The sequence below is a fragment of the Hibiscus syriacus genome, unplaced genomic scaffold, assembly GCF_006381635.1.
Source record: "Hibiscus syriacus cultivar Baekdansim isolate YM2019G1 unplaced genomic scaffold, ASM638163v2 tig00002377_pilon, whole genome shotgun sequence".
NCBI classification, from domain to species: Eukaryota; Viridiplantae; Streptophyta; class Magnoliopsida; order Malvales; family Malvaceae; genus Hibiscus; species Hibiscus syriacus.
Genome location: NW_024061927.1, coordinates 1 through 17,296, shown reverse-complemented (window position 1 = coordinate 17,296; position 17,296 = coordinate 1). Strand labels below are relative to the sequence as shown.

General features: G+C 36.0%; 3 protein-coding genes and 1 non-coding gene across 4 annotated transcripts; 3 read left to right on the top strand and 1 right to left on the bottom strand.

The window, feature by feature from the left end:
- Positions 1–3,596: 3,596 nt before the first annotated feature.
- Positions 3,597–4,153, top strand: LOC120145462 (MYB-like transcription factor EOBII). Its single transcript, XM_039159291.1, has 2 exons — positions 3,597–3,821; positions 3,948–4,153. The coding sequence occupies exons 1-2, from the start codon at positions 3,686–3,688 to the stop codon at positions 4,115–4,117; spliced, it is 306 nt and encodes a 101-aa protein (XP_039015222.1). The 5' UTR covers positions 3,597–3,685; the 3' UTR covers positions 4,118–4,153.
- A 1,533-nt stretch (positions 4,154–5,686) lies between these two features.
- LOC120145493 (50S ribosomal protein L12, chloroplastic-like) lies at positions 5,687–6,316 on the top strand. The gene has a single exon (XM_039159316.1). The coding sequence runs from the start codon at positions 5,726–5,728 to the stop codon at positions 6,299–6,301; it is 576 nt and encodes a 191-aa protein (XP_039015247.1). The 5' UTR covers positions 5,687–5,725; the 3' UTR covers positions 6,302–6,316.
- Positions 6,317–8,982: 2,666 nt separating this feature from the next.
- LOC120145532 lies at positions 8,983–9,082 on the top strand. The gene has a single exon (XR_005518139.1). It is a non-coding gene; the product is annotated as a small nucleolar RNA snoR1 (small nucleolar RNA).
- Positions 9,083–9,277: 195 nt separating this feature from the next.
- LOC120145451 (serine/threonine-protein kinase BLUS1-like) lies at positions 9,278–17,292 on the bottom strand (the record flags this gene model as incomplete). Its single annotated transcript, XM_039159283.1, has 20 exons — positions 9,278–9,621; positions 9,727–9,778; positions 9,852–9,913; positions 10,025–10,071; positions 10,162–10,204; positions 10,297–10,422; positions 10,805–10,875; positions 10,978–11,072; positions 11,434–11,691; positions 12,009–12,082; positions 12,191–12,334; positions 12,438–12,506; positions 12,761–12,826; positions 12,916–13,086; positions 13,184–13,252; positions 13,362–13,443; positions 13,554–13,598; positions 13,708–13,832; positions 16,753–17,007; positions 17,158–17,292. Coding segments are annotated over 20 exons (2,046 nt in total), but the record flags the coding sequence as incomplete, so codon positions are not given.
- Positions 17,293–17,296: the final 4 nt, after the last annotated feature.

Sequence of the window (17,296 nt, the reverse complement as noted above, 5' to 3'; positions counted from 1 at the left end):
TACAGGATCAAAGAAGAGCACGATGGAGCAAACGCTACAAAGTAAGATTGGCTATCAAAGGTTTTCAGCAAAAAGAAGGTATTGACTACAATGAAATTTCTCTCCAGTCGTGAAATTATCTACAATCAGACTGGTGTTAAAATTGTAGTTGCAGAGAATCTACATCTTAAGCAGTTAGATGTAAAGACAACTTTCCTTCATGGTGATTTGGAGGAATAAATTATATGAGGCAGCCAGAAGGTTTCATAGAGGCAGACAAGAAAAACCTGGTATGAAGGTTGAAGAAGAGCTTGTATGGTTTAAAACAAGCTCCTAGATAGTGGTACAAGAAGTTCGATAGCTTCATGGGTAGCAGTGGTTTTACCAGATGCCAAGATGATCATTATTGCTATATCAAGAAGTTCGACAACATCTTCATTGTTTTATTGTTGTACGTTGATGACATGCTCGTTACAGGCTCAGACATGCAAGAGGTTATAAACTTGAAGCAAAAATTGTCGAAGCAGTTTGCAATGAAAGATCTGGCCGCTGCAAAACAGATTCTTGGGATAAGGATTAAGAGAGACACAAAGTCGGGGACTTTGATGTTATCACTGGCTGAGTACATCAACAAAGTACTCTACAGGTTCAACATGCAATATGCTAAACCAGTAAGTACACCTTTAGGTGTTCATTTTAGACTCTCCAAAGAACAGTCACCAAAGACGGAGGAAGAACGTGCACACATAGTAAAGGTGTCGTATGCCTCAACAATTAGAAGTCTAATGTATGCCATGGTTTGTTCTAGACCAGATATTGCTCAAGCAGTGGGAGTTGTTAGTAAGTACATGAATAATCCGGGTAAGGTACACTGGAAAGCAGCCAAATAGATCCTCATATGTTCCATATGACCATGATAATGACAATGTGAGCATATTTTCATTATTGAACTAAATGAATTATTTAAAATGATTTCTTTTTCTTTTGTTAAGCATTCAATCTTAACTTTTAAATCAAAATTTTCTTTTTCAAAACTTTCAATTTTTATTTTTGAAAGCTCTAAATCATTTGTTCAAAATTTCATTTTGGCTTTCAAAATCTATTTTTATTTTCAAAAGAAAATCGTTTTCGATTTTAAATTTTGAAATTATTTTATTATATTTGGAGTTCATGGTCTTAAACTCCTAATATAACCTATTAAAAGCATCTTGTAACTCATCAAACGTATATGAATTAAATTCATTTGAGTTAGAAGATACCTCGGGCTCTTCACGAGCCATTAGAGACACCACATTTGTCGGGTCTTCTTTCTTGTTTCCATGGATTTCCTCAAGCTTATTCCAAAGCTTCTTGGCACTTGAACACGAAGAAACTCCTTCATAGATTTTAAGACCAAATGCACACAATATCATGTGCATTGCCTTGACATTAAGTTGAGCTTTCTTCCGTTCTTTGTCACTCCACTTCTCCTTCTTCTTTAGAAAAGAGTAGTCGTTCTCGATTATCTCTCATGCATCAAGATCATTGGATTGGATGAATACCTTCATTAATTTCTTCCAATGATTATAGTTGGCTCAATTGAAGTATGGAGGCTTGTCATTTGGTAGAGAGTCTTCCATGTGGAATGAGCTGGAGGTGGAAGCCATCTTCTCGGTTGTGTCGGGAATTGGTAGAGCGTCTTCTAGGATCGTCTCAAAGTGGTTAAACCTTCTTAATGAGTTAGGCTCTGATACCCATTATTGGGATTTTCGAAAGCTCGAATCGACAACCGAAATGGTTTGCAAAGAGGAGTCGGAACGGTTTTGTGTTTAGGGAGTAAGGAGATTGAAAGATAGGGAATTGCACAGTGATTTATAGTGGTTCGACTTTCTCAACCAAAGTCTACGTCAACTAACTTAGCTTCTCACCAAGGATTTTCCAACAAATTCACTAATTTGTTCTTTCTTTTGAGGACAAAGAGATAACCTTACAACTCCCTAGTTTTTCTGGGCTGAACTAGAACATTTCCCCTTTACAAAAGGATAAGAAATGTAAACAAGAAAACCTCTCTAAGATAGGTTTTTACAAGAATTAAGCTCACAAGAACAAAATATTTACAAGAGAAAGATGAAATAAGAATGAAAAACTCTTCTCTTGTGTTTGATTGCTTGAATAGTTGTTCTCTTTCTTCTTCAAGTGTCCTTAGCTTGTATTTATAGCTTGGAATGTGTTTGAAGTCGTATATAGCCGTTGGAGATGTTTTGGAGCCGTTTAGGGATGAGAATCAATTAATAAAACAACTTGGAGCGTGGGGGGAATCGATACCCCCTCATAGGGAATCGATTCCTGCAGTGTAAAATTCAAATATTTCGACCGTTACACAGGGGGAAATCGGTACCCCCTGGGGGGGAATCGGTACCCTCTGGACATTTTGTTTTCTCTCAGAGCCAAAAACCTAGGGGGAATCGGTACCCCTTGGGGGGAATCTGTTCCCGGGGAATCGGTACCCCCTGGGGGGAATTTGTTCCCGGGGAATCGATACCCCCTGGGAGGAATCTGTTCCCTCTGGCAATCTAGTTTTTCTTGAAGCTCTTTAAAAAGAAAATATTTTTGGCTCGATTAAGGCTCGAAATACTTTGGAAAATTTGTTTAAAAAGATATTTTAAGATTAAAACATAATTTTACACTTGAGTAAGGATTGAAATTGACATTTGAAAAACTTGGAGTAATATTTTGATATTCGAATAATTTAATCGAGTATATACTTTAAAATTCAATATAAAATCTTAAAATTCACTAACACTTAATTTGTTATATCTAAACATCAAAATATTTTCAACATAGTTGGATGAACAAAAATAAATGAATAAAAGAATAAAAGAAAATATAAATATATTAACGGATTATCATCAATTTAAAAGTTTAATCTCAACTATTAAATTCAATTAATCTAACTATCTAAAAGGTCTAAAATTTCAAAAAATTTATTGTATAAATGAATCTTAAGTATATATATTGTTTTTGTTGCAATGCAATTTGATTTGATATTATGTATAAGTAATTAATTTTCTTACATAACTTGTTTAATTATTTCCAACTGAGGGGAAAATTAAGTTAATTATATATAATTACATAATGTTTACTCATTTTTCAATTATTTTAGCTAATTTTTTTTTGTTTATTTTATTTTTGCATGCTTTACTTATTCTCTATAGACTTCTCAAAAATATCCGCCCTTAAAATTATTTTTAATTTACTATATTTTTAATCTCAATTTATGTAACTTATATTATTTATAAATATAAAAATCAACTATTATTATATCTAATAATAATCAATAAATATGTATAGCTTAATAAAAAAATGATTACATACGTGAAGAAAAATATCACATGCATATGTATGAGATAAAAAAGAAATAATATAATAATATAATATAATATGTGGCGAGTGGCGCCATGCATGCAAAAGTATTTAACCATGCATCCATGCCTTCGTTACCATGAACACTATAATTAGGTTAAAAGCTGTTCTATTTGGCTTAAAATATCAAGAATTACCAAGGAAAATCTTCTCAAATTTTCTTTATAAAATCCCCATATCTACCTTCTTTTTCTTTCACATTCTCTCCCTCTCTTTTCATCATCTTTTTTTTCTAAAATAATTTTTATTTTCTGTTATCTCTCAATACTCTTGCTATCCTTCTCTTTGATCAAAAAGAAAAAAAATGGCAAAACAACCATGCAAATCTCAAGAAGTTGAAGTGAGAAAAGGTCCATGGACCATGGAAGAAGATTTGATTCTCATCAACCATATTGCCAACCATGGTGAAGGTGTTTGGAATTCTCTTGCCAAAGCTGCGGGTAAATCATCATCATCGTACATGTTTCATGGTTATCTAAATGAAAAAAAAAACATTTGCAGTTTTATTTGATTGGAGATTCACACTAGTGATGCTTTGATTTTGATATATGATAAACTTTTTGTAGGGTTTAAACGTACAGGGAACAGTTGTCGACTCCGATGGCTAAACTATCTCCGACCGGATGTTCCGAGAGGCAATATCACTCCGGAAGAACAATTCTTGATCATGGATCTGCATGCTAAGTGGGGAAACATGTTAACATTCTACATACTACGATTAGTATTGCAGACATAAATATTTACATTCTTCATATAGAATAAATGATAAATGTGAATCATATTTACGATTCTAAATTTTTCAAAAGAAAGAAAGAAAGAAATACAAAGAACAAACTCTTCACTCTTCATTTGTGATATGATGACTTCATTGCCTTGAACTTGAGAAGCCAAAAAGTGCACTTCTCCATGGCCTATATACTTGTTCATCCAATCCAAAACTGCCCACTTTTTGCACTTTTCTTTTTATCTCCTGAGGATTTAGCATGTGGGTTTGGATTATTTCAAGCCACCAAATTGATTCACAAACACATGCCAACTTTCATCTCCTCAACATTTGTGGACGTCAAAATTCATTCTTTATTTTTCAATTTCCCATTGGTTCTTGATTTCTCCATGGCTACCGAAATTCCTTGATAATTCTTTTTCTTGAATTTTGTTGACATATTTATGAACGTGTTAATACCATACATGTGGAAATTAAACTGCAAGAAATTGGGCCTACCCACCGTAGTTTTTACATGGGAGATCTCCATATTAAGCAAAAAAGTGCTCTTTTGTGATCTCTTCCTTTCCAATGATTTGCAACTAACAATTAAAAGTCCAACTAGTTCCCCTTACTCTCTTTCCTACGTATTTATTAGAGTGTAAATTTTGGTTTTCATTTTCAAAATGTTATTATTTTTACCTATATGTTGTAAACAACATTTATTATACTAATATTATGGATTAAAATATAATAAAGAAAGAAACTTGTAACGACATGGAAACATTGTACGGACAGCAACAACAAATGATGGTCAATTCGTCATCGAACCATGAAGATAACTATTGGAACATGGAGGATATCTGATCCATGCAAATAATCAATGGTGATTAAATACATATTTAAATCGGTATTGGTACAAATTAACCGGGTTTAATTTGGATGATTAATGGTACTTAGGGTTGTCTATATATCAGGTTAAGAATTGAACTATTAAATGCTTGATCGTGTACTTGATATGCTTAATAAATGATTTTTTTATTAGTTTCATTCAAGCTTTATTATCTAATTGTGGCATTTTCTATTTGAAACGGACAAAAGATGTTATATTTTTGTAGAAATAAACGTTTCTTTTTCATTTTTACAAAATGGTGAACCCAAAAATAACTTCTAAAGCATTCTCTTGTTTCAATTGTTATGGAGATTCTATTTATTATTATTATTACTCCTATTATAATTATCCAAATTTACTTGATAAAAATCTTATCCATAGTGGTGAATAATTTATATTTTAATCTACTATTAGTCACATGTTCCGTTCTTAAGGAGTGACTTTTAATTTTCTATATAAAAGAACAAAAATGAAAATGCCATTAAAATAATATATGTTTCGTTCCGAGGCTGAAATAACATCCTTTTGTTGCTTTTACAAATATTTAAAAGAAATGTATTTTTTATATTCATGTTGAGAGGTCACGAGTTCGATTCTCGGAACGCTCCCGATGTTTTTGCCTCTTATGCTTTCTTTGTCGACAACAGTTGTTACACTTTATATTCACTATACACTCCCCATTTCCTTTCAACCTTATCCGAATCCTCTCCCATCTCCTCTCCATCCAAACAGAGGAAAAGAAGATAAAAATGGCTTCCTCAAAGCTCTCAACTCTTTCTCTCCGTCCCCCTTCTTATCCGCCACCTACTGCTACTACTACTTCCTCTCTCCTTCCCAAAACCCCTTCTCTCCAATTCCCTCTCCGTTCCGCCGCCCCTTCTAACCTCGCCCACCGCACCACCTTTCTCCGTCCTCTCAACGCCACCGCAGCTCCCGAAAAGATCGAAAAACTCGCCACCGAAATCTCCAACCTAACCCTCGAAGAAGCTCGGACCCTTGTTGACTACCTCCAGGAGAAACTCGGTGTTTCCGCCGCTGCATTCGCCCCTGCTGCCGTCGCGGTTGCCGCCCCTGATGCAGGCGGTGATGGAGCGGCCGTTGTGGAGGAGAAGACGGAGTTCGATGTTGTGATTGAGGAGGTTCCCAGCAATGCGAGGATTGCGGTGATTAAAGCGGTTAGGGTTCTGACGAGTTTGGCGTTGAAAGAAGCGAAGGAGCTGATTGAAGGGTTGCCCAAGAAGTTCAAGGAAGGGGTTTCGAAAGAGGAGGCTGATGATGCCAAGAAACAGCTTGAAGAAGCTGGAGCTAAAGTTTCTATTGCGTAGAATATGTACTTTCGAGGGTCATCTTGTTTTGCCTCTATGCTGTTTGTTAAAAATGCTCAATTGAATTCCTCCTTTACGGATGAACTTGGTTAAATGAGATTTCATGGTCTGTCTATGCTGTTTGTTAAAATGCTCAATTGAATTCAAATGTTATGTTTACTTATGAATGAATCTGTTGAAGAATGAAAGATTACCCCCAATCTCTTTACACCTTTTGACAAAGTATTCCAGCAAATGAAGACCTCTTGCATGGTCCCTGGACTCCATGGTCTTGAAACACTCGGGAGAGGTATATATTTTGTCAATGTCGCCGCTACCTGTTGGAAAAGAACATATCGAAAGAATAAACCATCACTTCAATTACCTATCATTACTCATTGGCTGATTCTAAAAATTCAAGAAACAATCGGCAATTCATTCCAAAATTTCTATATTGAATAAAAATCTTTTGACCTTCTATGGGAGTTCATTCCAAACAGATTATTTTCTTCGCAACCAAACGAAGCATACAATATATGCTACTCCCATGGGAGTTCATAGTTTCAGACCCGAAGCTTAAACATGCCAAGCTTATACATGCTATTGCTATATTTTGAACTCGTTTCTGCAACTCTATCAAGCCAATTTTTCTGTAAAGATTCAAGTAACGATCGGTATTTTATTCCAACATGCATTTGCATGCTTTTAACATCAGTGCATAGAAACGTTGGTTTTTCTTTTTATTAGTGGTCAAACAATTTATTTTCTTTGCAACCAAACAACCTAACAAAAGACTCAAGCAACGATCAATCAAACCTAGCATCCGCCATTCATAAATCATAACCCCGTAAATCAGAAAATCAAAGTGATTTCGACAAATTCAAGCATACAAACACGAAAAACATTATCACATAGTCTAAAAAACCCTAATACAATCACGCACTTACAGAAAGCTTGATCAGATGGAACATGGAGGAGGAGAAGCTCAAAATCAGAAACGTTGAATCGAATGATCTTTTGAATAGCCCATTTAAAAGCTCCTAAGCTACTCATGCAAGCGTAAGGGTAACCAAACATGGTTTACACGTCCAGTGCCAACATTATCCGAGTCACATTTGCCTCGCTTCTTGTCTCCATCTTTTCTACTTCCTACTCACTGAGTAACTACTGGGCACTCGATTTCTGTTTGTCTCTCTAAGCTTTTCTTGGAACTGGCTAGCTTTTCAAGACTCAAATGAAAAAGGGCTCAGCGAGGTAGAGGTTAAAACGTGGGGAGCGCGCAATTTACATAAATATTAAGCACGGATTGCTATTGTGCGCTTTGGCAGTTATAATAACCGGTGGGTTTTCCCGCAAAATGGCGGGCCGTATTTCTGGCCCAAAAAAATATCATCCTTTTAGAAGTTATATATTCCAATAATTACGTTTATAGAGTATGTTATCAATTAATTAAAATAATTATAAATAAATGTTATTTTATACAATTTAAAAAAAATCCTTCTAAAATGAAATTATTGTCTAGACTTTTGAGATTTATCCTCAATATTTTATATCCTAGACTAGAACTTTGCTTACAAATACAAGTCTTGCCTAGGCCAATATGATTATATATATTTTTTCCAAAATAATAGATAAAAAGGAAAAGCAAAAAATTATTTACTTTTTAGAAAATAAACTTCCACTAGAAACAAATAAAATAACCATATAAGACCTGAAATAAAATATAATAAAAAAGTAACCTACAAATCAATGTACAAAGCCTACTTCTCTAAAAAAATCAGTAGATGATAAAGAAAAATCAGTAAAATCAACGCCACTAAACGGTAAAATCGGCACAAAAAATTCACGTTTTAACGTTATTATTATTTTTTTAGTATAATTATCGATATTTATCTATTAATCGATTAATTCTGATTGTGTACTATAAAGACTCATTATAAGGCAGGAGTGGATGTATACGACTCTTATAGGGGTCAACTGTATACCCATTATTTTGGGAAAATTATTAAATTTAGTTTAATTTGATAAGGGAAAAGAAAAAAAAAGGAAATTTGAATATGCATATTTTCTAAAATAAAAGTAATAAAATTTTAAACCCATTTTTTAATTTCTAGATCCACCACTGTTATAAGGGCGATTTTTCAACTCATTTTTTTCATTGACAAGATTCAAAGCTCTTACCTTATTTAAGAAATTTAATACCTCATCATATTATCAAAATATTTGACTGAAATTCTAAATGATTAATAAAATTGAACCCATAAAGTCGCTTTAGTGGTTAAAGAGATTGTTGTTCTGCCTAGACATTCTGAATTTGAACAACTGCAGAAAAATTCTGAACGAATATTACCTTATAATCAAATCAACTCATATTATTGAAAAAATTTAATAAAATTATCAATAAAAAACGAACCACATCATCGTTGTATGAAAATTGTCTTGTTGGGCTAATGAAATAGTAAAGCTCTTTCGGCCCTCAAAATTAAAATATTTGGGCCCTTTTTAGCTTTCCCTGGTATTAATCTCAACAGCTGCTGACCCCAAGAGGCCCATAAATGAAGCTATAAATATCCAACAATTCTCACGGTCTAAGACAGAAAACCCTAAATCTTAAAAGCCGCCATGAGCTCCTTTCCACCGTTCTTCATTCTTTGATTAATTTCGTCAAGTCTTTTTCCCCCCTTTCTGCTAATTGGTAAGAGGGCGAAGATGAAGGGTGCTTTATATTTTCTGACACCTCTTGTATGAGAAAATCTTTTCTCAGAGCATTTTCGTTGAGCAGAGATAACAACTCTCTGAGCCCTTCAAATATCATGCTTTCAATTCATCAGCCCGTTTTGAACTTTAACATTATACTTCGATTAGGTGAAAAAAATGTGTTATTTCGAGTTCTACCTGTTCAAATTTGAACTTCAATCCAAGCAGCTAGCTAAGGATAATCAATAAAATACTAGTCAAATTGTATTTTGATTTTATTTCAATATTTTCTTCTCAACCCTTGCACAAAAGTATACGTGTTCAATTGTTTTTTTAAGTCCGAAGAGCGAATATTGCAATAAACACAGTGTAACAACATAGAGTTAATAAATTACAAGTACATTGAGATTCAAGCAATGGGATCTAAATCTGCAAGTAGAGCTTAAAACTCAATCTTGGCCATGAATATAGTACACTAGAAATCACACTAAAAAAGAAACACTTCCATGCCTCAAAGCCTTACGAACCCAGGCACTGAAGACAAAATAATCCGGCAGCTTCATATATAGAAAATCATCACCCCATACTTAACTCTCTTGCCATCTCTCTTGGTTGTCCGTTGATGCATTTAATTGTTTCTCTAACTGCAAGGTGATTACGGGAAGTAAAATGAATTTGGTTTCCAGTAGGTAGACAAAAATGGAATATCTATTGCAACCGAAACAACAAGAGCGAGTTCGTTCACAAACCAGCATGTTTTCCGATTTCTGTCGCTGCAATTCCTCAGAAAGGTTCCCAATACTAAAAACCGAAATACAGTCAGTAAAACGGGCATGAAGAAAGAAAATCCGCAGTCTTAGCTTTCACTTCGTACCTCTGTTGTAGCTGAAGCACTTGTGATTGCAGCTCTTTCTCCCTTGCAGAAGGTGGTGGTATCTGCACATACAATTAATCAATAAATAATCAGGTAATTACATCATGGGACATTAACCTTACGAAAGCACTTAAGGGTTCGCCGGAGTGAGAAGCACAGGTTTGATTGATTACCTGTGAAAGGTCATTCGAGCCCACCTCGGCCGATTTCCCAAACTTGCCTTTAAGTAAGAGAAGTTAAATCTAACATCATAATTTCTTTCATGATTAAGCAGACAGAAAATGCAGACATCAAAATACAGTGGCATTACCAGATGTTTGCTCCAAATACTTGATCAGTCTAATGATCTCTTCCTGAAGGCAAAACCAACACCAATATAAACACATTTAAGAACAGCAATCTCTATTTGAAGGAATTGAGACAAGACATACTAAAAGAAACATACTCTTTGCACGGTATTTTGTTGCAAGATACTTTGTAGGGATGGCAGAAATAAACTAGCTGTCGTGTTTAGAGATGTTGGGCTGGTTAAGCCTCCGGTAGCAGCGTTAAAACTGAAGTTTGATGGTCCCTATATGAGAGAAAACAATGACACTAGTTATAAAGCCATTTGCCTAAAAGATAAGTTGCAAAGTTCCATGCTTAATATTCATCTTCAACAAAAATTACAGTTTAAAATTATATAACTTGCATCGACAAGCACATGAAATGCACTTATACGAGTCAAACCATACTAGAAGAAACAAAAGTCGGTAGAGGAATTGTTAAGGACATTGCTCTTTAGCAGAATTATTAGATATGATATTAAAGTCAATGGCATAGGATGTATTAATGCAGCATGCTACATGATGCCTAACAAATTGAGACCAACTGTGCTGCTGATTAATACCGACAATGTAAATCAATTCCAAACGGTGCTGTACATGTTATTGTGCAACAGCAGAAGGTTGTACCTTAGGACTGAGATTAGCTGAAGTCACCTTAAAGCGTCCCCGTTGAACAACTGGTCCCTCCAATGCATCCTCTGATACATAAGAAGCAGGAAAGATCAAATTAAGTTCATTAGACTGCAAATAAGTAGCATCACTTCTAAGTAGAAACGGAATAAAATAAAACCAGGAAATACCAGATGAGGTCTTATTTGTTTCTCTCCTCTGGAGGTACAACAATGGACCACCGTGGTTGCGTTCAGATTGAAATTTAGGCTGTTGGAAGTCCCTTCAGAACATTTTTTATAAACCAGAATTAATACAGATGACATAAAAATCTTCCCAGTAAATGGCAAATACAGTGCAACGATTTTCCTTTTAACTATAGAATAGCAGAATCGATGAGCCAAGTAAAGAAGAAAGTCCCATGTGCCCAACATCATACATATTGGGATCCTCTAGAAGAATAAATAAAAATATAAAACACCAATGAAGAAAGAAAGAAAATGCAATCTATAGAATTAAAAAACTCATCATATCTAGAGCTTTATAATGGGAAAAATATCTTTCTATGTGATAATTCAAAGGTTTTAAGCATTCTATCATGTTTGGTGGAAGTTTTGAGCCTCGGGATAAATTAGAACAAAGCTTACCTATCCCCATTTCCTGCAACATTTTTGAGAGGAAGGTTATCAGGTATCAGTGAACCGCTCCAAAACCTTTTATGCTGTGGAATCACCTGACGTGGTAAAGAGATGCTTTGCCGGGAATTCTCACCCTCGTATCTTCCAGCATCTTGGTCCAAAGCTCTTAATGAGTTTGTAATGAACTGTTCACTTTCTAATTGGGTAACACCTTTCTGATTTGGACTATTTGCACCCTCGTCATCTTCAACAACGTCAAAACAGCCTCTGCTCCAATCATAAAATATTTGCATAAATAAAGGAAAACTAAAATTACCGAAATCAATTTGAGTCTCAACCCCCTTTTTTCCTAGAAAAATGTAATTACTCTTAACATATACCATATTTTTTCTTAAAATATTTGCAGAAGATACTACAAAAAGATCAATTGAAAATTGATCGATTAAGCTTGTGATAGAGTACCACTTTCTATTTGAAAATTACAATATACATCCCTTGGGTGTGAAAAATGCTATTCAACTTATAATGTTGTAACAATGAATTGCTCGCAATAACAAGATCATGCAAGCATAAAAATGTCATACTTGAGTGCTTGAAGAGGTTTAATAGGAAATGAAGCAAGTGAACTCTCCAAATCATGAAGATGACTATGCCCTTCCTGAAACAAGTAAAAGGAGAGTTTAAATCTCGAAGCTCAAGTTTAATCAGAGAATCAAGGAAGGATTGAAGCACTGACAAATTAATCATACAGAAACCTTTATGTTACCTCCTGGCTAGTTGCAGCAATAGAATGACAAGCTGTTTCTGGGGACATCTTCTCTGGTGATAATCTGACTACATCATGCATGTCCCTTTGCTTCTTGCTCCCTTCTTGATCTTCTGCATTTAGGATATCATCATAATCATGAATCTGCATGTGAAACAGTCTGATATTGAGATCATGAAGCAGTTCTAAGACTACCTCCAGATAAATAAAAAAGGAGGAAAAGACATGGGAAATTTAAGCTACTTACAAGTGCAGCCTGACTTTTCAAGTCCTCTAAGTTGAAATTCCAGGCACTGATTCCTCTTATGTACTCTTGCTGCAAGGTGAAAGGAATTCGTATTCAAATTAATGCTTCAATAAATTATGGTCATTCTTTAGTCAAAGTAAAACTAGGTGCAACAGCTCCCTTAATCTTTAAGACTTGATATGAATGCGGAACTGACAGCAATTGGATTGGATCATGCAGAATATAAAGCCCTAAAATACTACTAGGTGCATAAAGGAAAGAACCTAGCACTATTGGTTTTTTTTTTGTGGAAAAAAATGTAAAAAACGTGTTCCATTACTCACCTGTGATAATTGCTCCTTGTCCTCGAAGAGAACCTTATTCTGGACAAGAAGATCAGCTTCTTTTGTCTGAACATAAAGACCAGATAATAATTCCAAATTAATTCCCAACCCTAAGCAGAGGTCACAAAGTTAAAGAAAAAGGGTAAGAAAGAGACCTTAAGCAACCTAAAACGTTCTCCCAATGGAGCAAGGTCATCGAGAATTGTACGAGCTAGATAACTGTAGGAGCGTGCATTTTTAAAGAAGCGATGCTTCAAAAGTTTCTCTGAAGTTGGACGTTTCTTCGGGTCCTTCGCCAGGCAGGTAGCTACCATCTCTTTGAAAGACTAGCGAAGCACATAACACTATCAGAATGTTACTATCAGATACTAACAAACTGATACCAATCAGTAAGACAAAATTGAATAGCACAGAGCCACAGACCTTTGAAAACTTCTTATCCCTTTCATAGTCCAGACCAGGTGGAGCATTTTGCAAGGTCATTAACAAAACCTGCAGCAAAAAGGGAGTAAACAATCAAACAAAGACCTAAAACATGAAGCTACAACAAAATACATGCAATAAACAACTGGTATAAGCATTAGAAAACTAAGAGATTTACTTTCATTGGTGGATACTTGGAAAACGGGGCATGGCCATGAGCTAGTTCAAGTGCTGTTATTCCAAAAGACCAGATGTCCGCTCTGTTTACAAGAAAGAATAAAAGGAAACAGAATGATTTAAAAGGTATTAGAAGAGAATAAAGAAAGTGGATTCAAAGAAAAGGTCTAGATCAGAAAAGCAATCATCTCACTTAAAATCATAACCGTGCAATTGCTGCATAACTTCTGGAGCCATCCTGATATAAAAGTAACAATGAGAAGACACAGTGAGAACTGGATTCCCATAATGGAAGCACCAATGAAAGCAAAATTCCATACAGTAGAGAGACGAAGGGAAACAAATACCAGCAAGGAGTTCCAACAAAAGTATTTCTAGAACGCTGTCTGTCCCCACTATCAAACATGCATGCTGATACCCCAAAGTCTGCCAACTTGATAGCACCATCAGTGTCAATTAAAATATTCCCAGCCTGCAAATAGAAGTTACAGAATTTAGATAAGGACAACTGAGAAAATCCCCAAAATGAGAAGGAAGAAAGAACAAGAACTAAATAACAAGCAGGACACAGTTGACATACGTAGCACAACTGGTACCATACTAGTTAAAGATATAAGAGAATATGTCTTATCAAACTACAGACTAATAGATCCAATAACAGCTACTATCAGTGTAAATCTTTGTCTATGGAGAGAAAAAGAAAATTTTCCCACATTTATCATATTTTAAATTACAAGCAGAAGTAAAAAAGAAAACATATGGGATAAAAACAAAATAAAAGGGAAGCACAGTTGTCTGTAAACAATTTATCGCGGCAAGAGAAACTTCTTTACTACCATTGAAAATGCTAGAGTATAATAAGATGGCGAGTAAGGTGAAAAGATCTGTTGGGAAAAATTGCGTTACGGTGATCATCCTCAATATTCCAGAGTTTCTTCATCATCAAGATCTTTGGCTAATATTCGATATTCTTTCATCCCTAACAAAAGAAGCAAGGGAGGGAGTAGGTTTGGCTTTGTTCGCTTCACCAGATTGGAGGACGCGAGGAAGGCTATCAACTGTGCTGATAGATCTAGGATTCAAGGTAATAAAGTTAGAGTTTTCATGGCGAGATTTCAACCTCGTGAAGCTTTCTGGAGAAAGAAGTTTTCTGATCCAAAACCAGCCGAGGACAAGAGTAAAGTGGAGGATGATAGTCATTCAGAGGCTCCCATTGTCGGTTTTGTTGACGAGGATAAGCTCCTAACTCTCAGAGATAGCTTGGTAGGTTGGTGCAGAAAATTTATAAAAATGAAAGAGTTGGCTGCTATTATGGACAAGGCATATTAGGTCCGAAAATTATGAGATTAAGCGGGTTAGCAATTTTAATCATATTTGTAGATGAAGAGAGTAGGGATTATACTCTAAATAATCAGATTGAGGCATTGAAAAACTGTTTTGACAAAGTGGAGTGGTCGGAAAATTTTCAGTGCAACAGCCGTCGGGCATGGCTTTCGTGCAAAGGGATCCCATCGTTTGTGTGGAGTCATTCCACCTTCAGAAATATTGCAGACAAATGGGGAGAACTTATCTCCATTGAGGAAGGAACCTTAAATCCGAGCTCGTTTGATAGGGCTTTGATTCAGATTATTACGAACTGCCAAGCTCGAGTGGAAGAAACAGTTGATTTGAAAGTCGGGGAATGGATCTTTACAATATATGTTTCTGAGTTTGATCCTTGTTTCAGTCCAGAATCTGTCTGGGTAGATTCGTCTTCGATGGATAAGGCAGTTGCCTCCCCGTTATCCATGGTGGGGGTGCTCGTTTGTGTCTCGCCAGTAAAGTCTCCTGAGATGGAGGCATGTGCTAAGGAAGCAGGAAGAAGCGTGGACTCATCGGAGGAGAAGAATTTCGAGAGGTGTTATGAGGAAGAAGACAGTCAATTATGTTGTATGAGGAACAAAACTAGAGGCATCAACTTGTCGGGTGAGGCCGAGGAGGAAAGGAACATAGGGGAGAAAATAATTATGGGTCTGAGGAATATTGTTGCTGGTCAGGGGAAGGTTCAAACGAAAATCGAGGAAGCGGTGGAACACGAGAATGTGCTGGATCACGCGGAGAGAGAGGCAGAAGATGACAACAGGAAAAGTTGTAAGGCTGTACGTGCTAATGAGGGAATGAAGGATTATTTAATATATTTGCCCATCTTGGATGGTAGATTAAAGTCAAAGGTGGTGGAGGATGTGATTAATATGGGCCTTACAAATAATTGTGCTATCAGAAGATCCAAGGGTGAGGAAGTCTAACAGGATGGGGCTGTGGTAGATCGGGTGGATGGAATAACCAAATCGGGGATAGTATGTGAGGATTTGGACTAGAGCCTTTGCTTGTCAACACAATTGAGGGACGATTTTTTCACGCACAATTCCAGGCAGAATCAGAGAGCAAAGGAGGAAAACAATAAATATAGCTCTCTCCAAACATTTCAAGAGAAATATTCGGCTCCCCAAAGGAAGACTAGTTACTGCCAAAGCAAGTATAATCAGAAGAAGGTGCAATGCGAGGAAGAATTGTCTGAACTTGAAGGCAGATCCCTATATGATTATGACTTTCCAGCATTGGGGAAAAGACAAAAGAAGGAAGCGAAAGAATCCTTACAGATCGGGAAAGAATTGGGTATAGAGTCTAAAGGCTCAGAAGTGGTTTTGATTTTAGAAAATTATGGCAGTGGAAGTATTGGAAGGTGTGTCACAATCCCTTTCTATTGATTTTTAGCTGTTTTCAGAGGAAGTAGGTAGAGATGAGGATCTTATCTTGGATCATACGAGGGATGGGCTCAAATGTTTTATTTTTCTTAACTAAGGAGGATTGTTGGATGTATAAGTGTGAAATTGTGTTGATTCAAGAAACAAAATGTAGTGAATAGTTTCAGGTGATTCGCTTATGATTATTGATATTGGAGTTGGAGGTTCAGATGGTCTCCGACGACAAGATGAACAATAAGGGGTAGAAAGGTGGATAGTGTGTTTTCGAAGCTTGCTTTTCTGTACTCTTATCATGTGGAAGCTCATGGCTTTTGTGTTAGAATTTGGCTTCTATGGATTGAGTCAGCTAATATATTTGGCTTCTATTATAGTTGTTTTGTTTTGTGGTGTCTTTCGGGCCAAGTTTAGGCTTTAAGTCTGGTCAGTCATAGTGGTGTTGTTTTCGGTTGTTTTTGGTGTTTTGTTTATGTTGGGGGTGGCTCTCTGGATGTATCTCGTAATTTCTTATGTTTAATGAAATCCTAAGGCACTCTTTTCCTTCTTCCGCTAATTAAGGAGCTTCTCTACAAGATCCTTTAATCAAGAAGAGGGTTTTTAACGATACTTTCAATTCCTATTAAAAAAACAAAATAAAGGGGAATTGGATACCTTCACATCCCTGTGAATGTGCCCATGGGCATGCAGATAAACAAGAGCTTTAAGAACTTCACGCAACACGGTTGAAATGAAAGGCTCTTCAAAACCTTCTGGATAATCAGATTTCATTATATGCAAGCAGGACCCCCCAGCCATGTACGGCATCACAATCCAAAGGTTATGGCCAGCAGTAAATGAGCAACGTGCCCATAGTACATTTGGATGATCAATCAAGCTCAAGGTCTGCACCTCTCTGCGAATACCATCCTGCATCACTCGTGAACAGAATGCATTCAGTATTTCAAATCATATGTTTTATGTTAACTTTTGATGTGGTGGTGGGGCTCATAAGATAAGTGTACAAGCAAACACAAGTACATGACTGTCGAGAAACAAATAACAAAATGCAATACTTACCAGATCATTGTTGCACTTCTCCAAATCAAGAACCTTGACAGCAACAATCTCATCAAGTGGAATGCATAAAGCCCTGTACACAGTGGCACTGACACCGTTTCCAACTTCTTCATATATCTTGTAGTCTTTTGCATTGACT

Coding starts and splice junctions, on each gene's coding strand:
- LOC120145462 (XM_039159291.1), top strand. CDS start 3,686: ATGGCAAAACAACCATGCAAATCTCAAGAAGTTGAAGTGAGAAAAGGT. Junction 3,822..3,947: donor TTCTCTTGCCAAAGCTGCGG/GTAAATCATCAT, acceptor AACTTTTTGTAG/GGTTTAAACGTACAGGGAAC.
- LOC120145493 (XM_039159316.1), top strand. CDS start 5,726: ATGGCTTCCTCAAAGCTCTCAACTCTTTCTCTCCGTCCCCCTTCTTAT.